The sequence below is a fragment of the Oncorhynchus mykiss genome, chromosome 1, assembly GCF_057628025.1.
Source record: "Oncorhynchus mykiss isolate SJ-2025 chromosome 1, ASM5762802v1, whole genome shotgun sequence".
Lineage (NCBI taxonomy): Eukaryota > Metazoa > Chordata > Actinopteri > Salmoniformes > Salmonidae > Oncorhynchus > Oncorhynchus mykiss.
The window spans coordinates 9612407-9623749 of NC_143022.1; the positions used below are offsets into that span (position 1 = coordinate 9612407).

Here is an 11343-nt window from a genome sequence, read left to right on the forward strand (position 1 = left end):
TTTTTGCACATTACATATTTTTATATACAATTAATAACATTATTATTTAAATATCATAACAAAGTGGTAACTACCCCAACATTGGGATACACATAGGCACTTGAGGAACTCAACTTGGGTAAACATCATTAAGCTACCGAAGTGTCAGTACTCAACCTTATCATGCGTTGACAATACAACACAACAGATTAACCAGAATTACATTTACTCTCACAGCTGGCCAAAAATAACTATCTGAAAGCCACTTCCCTACTAATCCACATCTCCAGTCTTCTGATCTGACCCGGTGGATCAAAGCTCAATAACCCAACTAAGTGTCCCAACTGGCTGGGTCAAATATAACTCAACGTTTGTTCTGTCCATTATTTACCCAGGGCTGGGTTGTTATTTTTTATATCCAGGGCTGGGTTGTTGTTTTTATACCCAGGGCTGGGTTGTTGTTTTTTTACCCAGGGCTGGGTTGTTGTTTTGTTTTTTTTACCCAGGGCTGGGTTGTTGTTGTTTTTTTACCCAGGGCTGGGTTGTTGTTTTGTTTTTTTTACCCAGGGCTGGGTTGTTGTTTTGTTTTATCCAGGGCTGGGTTGTTGTTTTTATACCCAGGGCTGGGTTGTTGTTTTTTTTATACCCAGGGCTGGGTTGTTGTTTTGTTTTTTTTACCCAGGGCTGGGTTGTTGTTGTTTTTTTACCCAGGGCTGGGTTGTTGTTGTTTTTTTACCCAGGGCTGGGTTGTTGTTGTTTTTTACCCAGGGCTGGGTTGTTGTTGCTTTTTTACCCAGGGCTGGGTTGTTGTTTTTTATATCCAGGGCTGGGTTGTTGTTTTTTATATCCAGGGCTGGGTTGTTGTTTTTTATATCCAGGGCTGGGTTGTTGTTGTTTTTACCCAGGGCTGGGTTGTTGTTTTTTATACACAGGGCTGGGTTGTTGTTTTCTATCCATGGCTGGGTTGTTGTTTTTTATACACAGGGCTGTTTTTAAAAAAAATTTTACACAGGGCTGGGTTGTTTTTTATTTTTTACACAGGGCTGGGTTGGTTTTGTTTTTTATCCAGGGCTGGGTTGTTTTTTATATCCAGGACTGGGTTGTTTTTTTACCCAACATTTTTTTTGTGCCGACTGAATTTCTAAGGCACACATTTTGGACTTTCTAATTGTTTCTAACTCTTTCTCATTGCGCCTATTAAATCTATATTGTTTTAAAAAACACTAAAACTCACTAGTTGCTGAATGTTAATTGAAGTCAAGCAAAAGAAAATAACAAATAAACAAATCAATTCTAAAAGCTTTAACAAGAGCAAGGTATTGTGTTTCGTTTGAAAACAGCATCCCATCACACTTACCGAACAGAATGAAGTAAATGGTCATAGTGTTTGTTGGTCACACATTTTTTCATTGTTGTTTTACAATTCAAGATGAGCTCATTGTAACAACAAAAGCAGATATTACATGACAATTATTTAAAGTGACATCATACATGGATGGTTATGTAACAGAGTAACCTCACAAGATACGCATGTACACTAAATGTATTAAGTTGCGTAACTTGAGTTATCGCTAAATTCAAATTGTTCATAATCACAGGCTAATGTATCAACTCTTCTCTGACCGATTGTAAGGCCAATGTGCCAGACATGTGACTTGTACAGACACCAATGTTCCTTGAGACCAACGTTTGAGTATTGTCCACAGTTGGACATGGGAAATCATGACCCACGAGTGTCATCATGACTGTCCTTTTTGGTTACACCACAGTCGGACTCTGCCTGGGGTCCAGAGGACAAAACACCCGTCTTCAGAGGGATCCCTTCCTCTGCACTAGCAGCGTCACCTGAAAAACAACAACATTTAACTGTTATCTACCCTATTTACCACCAAGGACGTACATGGAAAGTGGAATGGTAAGAGAGACAACGTCTGTTATACCTCTTTGCCTGTTTGCTGAAGTGTTGTTGGCCTGGCTGTTGTGTCTTCTAGGCCAAGGCAAACATTGGAATGGCCTTAAAAACATGTTCCCTCTTTCCTCAGAATTATCTGCAAAGGCAATAATGAGCATGAACATTTGGCAGCAAATCTATGGGGCAGATTGCTTAATGAATGTTTATTTTGTTCTGAAGTCAGCTAGCCTGTGAGAATATCGAATGCATGAAAAATGTCCCCAGTCTTGTGTGTCATGAACTGACCTAAATAGGCTATATGCCTACTGCCAAACATTTGTTAAGATTATAAAAATTATAAAAGTACAAACAATTCATAAGGCCTATGAAACGGTGCATAAAATAACTGACCATGGTTTACAAACCACAAACATCTGAAAATGTGTATTTCACCTGAGGATTGGGCCGAATAGATGGCTTTGCAGGCGTATTTCTTGATGGCCAGCATCCTATCCTCTGTCTTGGGAATGAAATGCCCTGCCCAGATGGCTTCTGGTGGATGTTTCCGAAACACCGAACGAAGCAGGCCCTCCAGAAATCCCACTGATTCACGCGTCTCGTTGCTCTCACCTGTTGAGCGTATTAACCCGACTAGTGCTGGGCGGACACCGCCACGTTTCGCACGTGACCTAACATCCTTCAGAATTTCTTTCAGGCAAATTGCGTTTGCACTGCCACTGAAAAACTCCTGTCTAAATATGAATATTATAATAGGATAGTCTATTATTCGCTTTCCTCTACAACTATTCATGCTTGAGGTTTTGGTCTTTTGGACGTTCCCATTGAGCCTCGGTGGTCCTTTATCCTCTCCCATAGATTTGGCACTCAATACTAAATCCTTTGGCCTCGTTGACAGAGGTATTTCGTTCCCCTGGGCTTGAGGCAAAGTCTTGCAGTTGTTTACTGTTTCGCATGTCCCAATATTTTCGCTTGTAGTATCCCCTTGACTATTTGGAGAGGAATAAATCTGACCGTTAGTGTTGTTGTTGGTATGGCTCGTGCCAAGGTTTTCAGTGCGCCCGCTATGAAACATGTCTTGAATGAACTCCTTTAATATCCCACTGGCTTCGTCCTCCTCATCCGATTTAACGGTATCACTTACTAAGTATATATTCTCTTTACCTCCAATTTGACGCAGTACTTGCTGAAATTCGATGTCCTCTGTGGGCTGCGGTGTGTCCTTTGGATAAATCGGACAAGCCATAGTAAATCGCCCTCTTTGCTCTTTAGCTACAAGACAACGCACACCGCTCAGACCACGCTCCGAAGAGTTTAAAAAACGTCAAAAGATACGTTTTATTTACACGGACTATTGTACTTCGGAGCTCCATGCACAAACATAAAATGTGTACATAAGAAACTTCCAAAGCGCTTAAGGAAAGAGGCACCGGAAGAAAGGGTGGGATTAAAGACTATGCCTATTGCTATTGGTTAGCCAGTCTTATGGGCGGGGTTGTCTTGTTTTTTGAGCCAACAAATATACCGTAAAATGTTTCATCATAATGAAGTTCATTTTTAATACATCTGATATAATAGGTAAATAAACCAATTTGAGAGTAATATTGACAGCACTACAGAGATAGACTATAAACAAACAAGAAGACAACAGAGAATAAAGAACTGAAGGAGGTCTGCATCCTCAGGTGGAGAGGTTCAGAAGAGTCCATGATGTGATGCAATCACAGTGGTCAGAGGTCACTCTTTCTTATTCCCAGTATTCGCAGGGAAAGCACCCCTCTGTTCTCTCCAAGACTGTAGAGAACTGGCTTCTCGAAAAGAACAGAGAGATCATGAAGTTACTTATGAACACAACTTGAGTATACAAACACAGTTGACTATGCCTATGTTATTACAGTGTCATTAATCCCCAGTTAATCCATAGTGTGTCCTGCTGTTGCTTTGTTTTTAATGCACTCTGAGTATTAGTGTTTTTTTGCTTGCTTGCTACATTGTGTTTCTTAATCTATTGTGTGCATTTTCAGTGTGAATAACCCTAACTGAATCCTAAACCTTGTAACTAGCCACAATCTCTGATAACATTAGTAATGTATTGATTATGGCTTTCTTTACAAGAGCTTATTTAAGCTCTTTTAAGTGTCAAGCCATAAAATATACAAGCGCCACAATAGTTGACTCTTTTACAATAAATGAATGATAAACCTGAGTGACTGCCCAAAGCTAACATAAACTGCTCAGTCATTGAACTTTAGACTTGCTGATTAATGGTTGACAGGAGGCCGTTTCACTTTGTTTGAGATTTATACTGTTGACATTCAGATTATCATCATTGGGATGTTTTGGGGTATTTTACATTTACCATTATTGTTATTAACAATTTTTTTATTTTACAGTATCAGTATCAGTATGATCGCATAAAGTTTGATAATTTGTGTAAACAGAACTAACCTCTTTGTATAGGGCAAGAAGTAACTCAGGGACAATAAATTCTCCTGGACCAAAGAGTGCCACATGCACACCTAAACGGACTGAAAGATGTTTTTATTTCAAAAGTGTATTAGAAAATGGACACAGTATGAATTCAGCTATTTTGGCCATAGTGTGGAGACGGTCTGGTCAAGGTCAATCGCCTTACAACATATTTCCACAGAATAACACAAACTCTGTCACAAACTCATTCATTATTAAAAAGTAAACAGCAGATATGAAAAGTTAGCACTACCTGTGATGTTTCTCTTTGACCCTGGATCCTTTTGACTGGCAAAGTTAGTTGGTGGACCAGAGTCTAGGTTTGGGAGGACAGAAACTTCAGAAGGCCTAGACACGGAGTTGTTTCCCTCACGTGCGACATATCTCTCTTCAGTTGTCCATTCTGCAGACAAGCCTGTTGGATATCAGGGTAATATGTACATGTAGGTCGAGGTAAAGTGACTATGCATAGATAATAAACAGAGACTAGCAGCAGCAGCATACAAAAGGTGGTCAATGCAAATAGTCTGGGAAGCCATTTGATTAACTGTTTATTATATTTAACCTTTATTTAACTTGGCAAGTCAGTTAAGAATACATTCTTATTTACAATGACATCCTACACCGGCCAAACTCAGTCGACGCTGGGCCAATAAATGGTGTATATCAGTTTCAGATTTCCAGTCAAAATAGCTTTATATGGTTTCAATGTTGCCAGAAACTATACTAATTACCAGGGAGTTTGCAAAAATAATAAAACACACAACAAAAAAATAATGAACCGATCCGTTATATTGTACCTCTTCATTTCAACTTTTGTTTTACATTTCATGATTCACTTCCTCTGACAAATAACAAGTGTACTTAGTATTTATACTATGTAAATCTGTCCCAGTGAGCAGGTGACATGGTAACCTGTTGACATTGATGGTTCCAATGTGAGTTTTTGCCCCTCAGTTGACCCTCTGCGTGTGCTCCTTCACCCAGGACATTCCTGTGAGCTAGCAGGATCTATGAGTAGTATCTGGCTAGTCCTGTGAGCTAGCAGGATCTATCAGTAGTATCAGGCTAGTCCTGTGAGCTAGCAGGGTCTATCAGTAGTATCAGACTAGCCCTGTGAGCTAGCAGGGTATATCAGTAGTATCAGGCTAGTCCTGTGAGCTAGCAGGGTATATCAGTAGTATCAGGCTAGTCCTATGAGCTAGCAGGATCTATCAGTAGTATCAGGCTAGTCCTGTGAGCTATCAGGATCTATCAGTAGTATCAGGCTAGTCCTATGAGCTAGCAGGGTCTATCAGTAGTATCAGACTAGCCCTGTGAGCTAGCAGGATCTATCAGTAGTATCAGGCTAGTCCTGTGAGCTAGCAGGATCTATCAGTAGTATCAGGCTAGTCCTATGAGCTAGCAGGGTCTATCAGTAGTATCAGACTAGCCCTGTGAGCTAGCAGGATCTATCAGTAGTATCAGGCTAGTCCTGTGAGCTAGCAGGGTCTATCAGTAGTATCAGGCTAGTCCTGTGAGCTATCAGGATCTATCAGTAGTATCAGACTAGTCCTGTGAGCTAGCAGGGTCTATCAGTAGTATCAGACTAGCCCGTGAGCTAGCAGGATCTATCAGTAGTATCAGGCTAGTCCTGTGAGCTAGCAGGATCTATCAGTAGTATCAGGCTAGTCCTATGAGCTAGCAGGGTCTATCAGTAGTATCAGACTAGCCTTGTGAGCTAGCAGGATCTATCAGTAGTATCAGGCTAGTCCTGTGAGCTAGCAGGATCTATCAGTAGTATCAGGCTAGTCCTATGAGCTAGCAGGGTTTATCAGTAGTATCGGGCTAGTCCTATGAGCTAGCAGGATCTATCAGTAGTATCAGACTAGCCCTGTGAGCTAGCAGGGTCTATCAGTAGTATCAGACTAGCCCTATGAGCTAGCAGGATCTATCAGTAGTATCAGGAACATTTGTTTGGAGTAGTTTGACCGGATATACTTTCTAAAGCAGACAAGGTCTTGTTGTCATTGTTCAATGTAACATTGAGATGGTGGCTATTCATGTTCTTTTCTTTTATGAATATAGGCTGAAAAGAAACTATTATGACCGGTAATGTTCATCCTTTGTTCAGAAATTGGTGAACTGGAGTGGTTTCGGCAACCAATGGCAGTTTGTCTGTTTACAACTGTTATTAATTACAATATTAGTCTCAATTGTAGCTTGAATACAAATCAACATAATTCTCTGAATTCCTTACCTACTGCTGCCACAGAATAGGTCCTGAAGACTAGAAGGGAAAGTAGTTGACCAACAACAAAAACGGCCTGGAGTCTATTGTTAAAGGCCCAATTGGCCTGCTCTCTGCTCATGTTGGTGAGCAGAATTGTAAATGTAGCAATTGAGAGACTACAGTCACAATGTGATGTGGCATTGTGAGTATAGAGTTCAAATACAATACCTGAAGGGCCAGAGCTTTTTTTGCAAAGGGTGTAATTTCAGCTACCTTTTGTCTGCAACCCAAAAGAGGAGCAAATCCTTAAAGGGCTGGATTCCTTTTTGAAATAGTGGTGGGACTAATACGAAGATGACTAGTTTGACAAAATAGTTTTTTTAGACCAAACAAACAAATAAACAAACTAAGCCATATCAATGCAGTTAAACAGGTTATTGTATTATTTGCATTGACCCCCTTTTGTATGCTGCTGCTAGTCTCTGTTTATTATCTATGCATAGTCACTTTACCTCAACCTACATGTACATATTACCCTGATATCCAACAGGCTTGTCTGCAGAATGGACAACTGAAGAGAGATATGTCGCACGTGAGGGAAACAACTCTGTCTCTACACCTTCTGAAGTTTCTGTCCTCCCAAACCTAGACTCTGGTCCACCAACTAACTTTGCCAGTCAAAAGGATCCAGGGTCAAAGAGAAACATCACAGGTAGTGCTAACTTTTCATATCTGCTGTTTACTTTTTAATAATGAATGAGTTTGTGACAGAGTTTGTGTTATTCTGTGGAAATAGGTTGTAAGGCGATTGACCTTGACCAGACCGTCTCCACACTATGGCCAAAATAGCTGAATTTATACTGTGTCCATTTTCTAATACACTTTAGAAATAAAAACATCTTTCAGTCCGTTTAGGTGTGCATGTGGCACTCTTTGGTCCAAGAGAATTTATTGTCCCTGAGTTACTTCTTGCCCTATACAAAGAGGTTAGTTCTGTTTACACAAATTATCAAACTTATTGCGATCCCACTGATAAATTAAAATAATGTTAATAACAATAATGGTAAATGTAAAATATATCCCAAAACTTCCCAATGATGATAATCTGAATGTCAATGGTATAAATCTCAAACGAAGTGAAACTGCCTCCTGTCAACAACTAATCAGCAAGTCTAAAGTTCAATGACTGAGCAGTTTATGTTAGCTTTGGTCAGTCACTCAGATTTATCATTTATTTACTGTGAAAGTGTCAACTATTGTTGTGGCGCTTGTATATTTTATGACTTGGCACTTAAAAGAGACATATACGCTCTTCTAAATTACACTTACGGCACTTCTAAGGCCATTTCTTTATGATTTTTACAGTTGTGTCAATCATGTTATATACTTAGGCTATTGTAACACGGTATTATAGGCCTACTGCCCAGAGGCCTAGTAGGCTTTTCATGGCAATGGCTGTTAGAGTCCTTGTTGCAGCTTTCACTTTCTTCCGCTACACTGGTGGCAGCATTGGGATCACGCCCAGCTCACGTCTAGCCTCTCTGGATTAAAATCTAATTATGACAAGCGTACCACATTACGTATTGGATCGTTAAAAAAGACAGTGTTTACACTACCTTGTAGTTTACCAATAAAACGGGTGGATGGTGAAGTAGATATACTTGGTATTTACATCTCAAAAAATATAAATGAATTTACCACAATTCATTTCTATAGAAAGTTTGCAAAAATAGATAAGATTCTGCAACCATGGAGCGATAAATGCTTGTCTATTTATGGAAAAATCACATTGATTAACTCTTTGGTCCTATCACAGCTTACTTACTAATGGCACGGCCTACTCTAGATGACTCGTTTTTTAAATCATATGAGCAAAAAAAAGATTTAATTTTCTTTGGAAATTCTAAGCCAGACAAAATTAAACGTGCCAATTTATATAATGAACATGAGTTTAGGGGGCTAAAATGATTAAATATTAAAGCTTTAAACCTCTCATTAAAAGCTTCACTCATCCATAAGTTATACTTAAACCCAAAATGGTTCTCCAGTAGATTGTTAAGAAAGGCTCATATTTTGTTCAAAAATGGCCTTTATACAGATTACAATATCTAATTTCCAACTAATTGATTTTGGACATTTTGGTTAAAGTATCGCCCTTTCTTAAACAAGCTATACAAAGCTGGTTACAACAGTACGCTCTGGACTGGGTACTGTTGCCGGATGCTCTGGACTGGCGAGGCGCACTGTAGGCCTGGTGCGTGGTGCCGGCACTGGTGGTACTGGGCCGAGGACACGCACCTCAGGGCGAGTGCGGGGAGGAGGAACAGGGAGTACTGGACCCTGGAGGCACTGGTGGTACCAGGCTGGAGACACGCACCTCAGGGCGAGTGCGAGGAGCAGGAACAGTACTGGATCCTGGAGGCGCACTGGTGGCCTGGTACGTGGTGCTGGCACTGGTGGTACTGGGCCGAGGACACGCACCTCAGGGCGAGTGCGGGGAGGAGGAACAGGGAGTACTGGACCCTGGAGGCGCACTGGTGGCCTCGTGCGTGGTGCCGGCACTGGTGGTACCGGGCTGGAGACACGCACCTCAGGGCGAGTGCGAGGAGCAGGAACAGTACTGGATCCTGGAGGCACACTGGTGGCCTGGTACGTGGTGCCGGCACTGGTGGTACCGGGCTGGAGACACGCACCTCAGGGCAAGTGCGGGGAGAAGAACAGGGCGTGCAGGGCTCTGGAGACACACAGGAAGCCTGGTGCGTGGTGTTGGCACTGGTGGTACTGGGCTGGGTACACGCACCTCAGGGTGAGTGCAGGGAGCAGGCACAGGACGTACTGGGCTGTGGAGGTGTACGGGAGGTCTGGAGTGTAAAGCTGACACAACCCTTCCTGGCTGGATGCTCATTCTAGCCCGGCCAATGCGAGGACCTGGAATATAGCACACCAGGCTAGAAATGCGCACTGGAGACACCATGCGCATCTCTGCATAACACGGTGCCTGACCAGTTACACGGTAAGCACGAGGAGTTGGCTCAGGTCTCCTACCTGACTTAGCCAATCTCCTCGTGTGCTCCCCCCAAAACTTTATTGGGGCTGCCTCTCGGGCTTCCGTGCTAGCCGTGTACCCTTATATCTTCGCTGCTCCTCCATTCTCCCGTATCCCTCCTCACACTGTTCCAAAGAATCCCATGCAGGCTCTGGCACTCTCCCTGGATCAATCGACCAACTCTCAATCTCCTCCCAGGTTGTTACCCATTCGTCCTTCTCCCGGGTCCATTTCTCCATTAAGCGCTGTTCCTCCCATTCACGCTGCTTGGTCCTTTTAAGGTGGGTAATTCTGTCACGTCCGTCGTATGGAGTAGATCAAGGCGCAGCGTGAATTGAATACATATTATATTTTAATGAAGACGGACACTAAACAAACAACAACAACAACAACAACAACAACAACAACAACAACAACAACAACAACAACAACAAAACGACCGTGACGCTATACTACAAACGTGCAGACACAGGCAACTAGACATAGACAATAACCCACGAAATACCCAAAGAAGATGGCTGCCTAAATATGGTTCCCAATCAGAGACAACGATAAACACCTGCCTCTAATTGAGAACCAATCTAGGCAACCATAGACATATATAAACACCTAGATGATAAACAACCCCATAAACCTACAAAAGCCCTAGACAGTACAAAAACACATATATCACCCATGTCACACCCTGACCTAACCAAAACAATAAAGAAAACAAAGAATACTCAGGTCAGGGCGTGACATACTCAACTAGTCTAAAGAAGGCCCTTTTTATTGCTTCTTTAATCAGAACAACAGTTTTCAGTTGTGCCATCGTAATTGCAAAAGGGTTTTCCAATGATCAATTAGCCTTTTAAAACGATAAACTTGGATTAGCTAACATAATGTGCCATTGGAACACAGGAGTGATGGTTACTGATAATGGGCCTCTGTACGCCTATGTAGATATTCCATTGAAAATCAGCCATTTCCAGCTACAACAGTGATTTACAACATTAACAATGTATACACTGTATATCTGATCAATTTGATGTTATTTTAATGTTATTTTAATTTGCTTTTCTTGCAGAAAAAAAATACATTTTTTGAAGTGACCCCAAACTTTTGAATGGTATTGGATATACTGAGAGCTGTTGCAGGTAGGAATGCTATATAATACATATACAACACAGCTACAGGTACGAGGATAGTTATTATAGGCAGGGTTGGGATGCTGACCACAGGTCATACTTTGGCTTGGCTTTAAGGCAAGAGCAATATCTGCACTTGCAATGTCATCGTAAGGTAAGACTGATTCCTCGGTGTGTGTAGTGTGATAGCATTACTATTACTATTAAAACCTGAAATTGTATGTATGTTGCATGATGTATCTGATCAATTACATTTGTATCTAATAATATTTCCCTCTCTATGAAGCAATTCAGGAGCCAAGTAGAGAGGAGGCTCGTCAAGAGGGGGCACTTGAAGAAGAGGCTCAGAAGAGTAAAGATCTACAGTATGTTAAAGCTAAGTATGTTAAGTACAATTTCACCAATCTGAAATGGTGGCAGCATCTCACACTATGCACTGGGATCTGTGCCTCAAATTCAAAGCACACTGCACAACATGGCCTGATAGTAGCCTTCACACTGGGCGATTTCACAAGCCGATTGTTTACACTCGTGAAATAAACACTCGAGCCCCCTGCCTTCCTTCTCTACCTAAATTCTGTGTTTACGATAGCTAAAAAGA

The 11343-nt window shown here is 41.5% G+C and overlaps 1 protein-coding gene and 2 long non-coding RNA genes across 3 annotated transcripts; 1 reads left to right on the top strand and 2 right to left on the bottom strand.

Annotated features, from left to right (window-relative positions):
- Positions 1 to 1365: 1365 nt before the first annotated feature.
- On the bottom strand, positions 1366 to 3270 carry LOC110531147 (uncharacterized). The gene is made up of 3 exons (XM_021614393.3): positions 2324 to 3270; positions 1920 to 2027; positions 1366 to 1824 (listed from the first exon to the last, which is right to left on the bottom strand). Exons 1-3 carry the CDS (start codon positions 3132 to 3134, stop codon positions 1700 to 1702), a joined length of 1044 nt encoding a protein of 347 aa, XP_021470068.2. The 5' UTR covers positions 3135 to 3270; the 3' UTR covers positions 1366 to 1699.
- LOC110531326 (uncharacterized) lies at positions 1791 to 11123 on the top strand. Its single transcript, XR_002474663.3, has 3 exons — positions 1791 to 1894; positions 10682 to 10751; positions 11029 to 11123. It is a non-coding gene; the product is annotated as an uncharacterized LOC110531326 (long non-coding RNA).
- LOC149985373 (uncharacterized) lies at positions 3423 to 6760 on the bottom strand. Its single transcript, XR_016496930.1, has 4 exons — positions 6597 to 6760; positions 4611 to 4772; positions 4337 to 4416; positions 3423 to 3696 (listed from the first exon to the last, which is right to left on the bottom strand). It is a non-coding gene; the product is annotated as an uncharacterized LOC149985373 (long non-coding RNA).
- Positions 11124 to 11343: the final 220 nt, after the last annotated feature.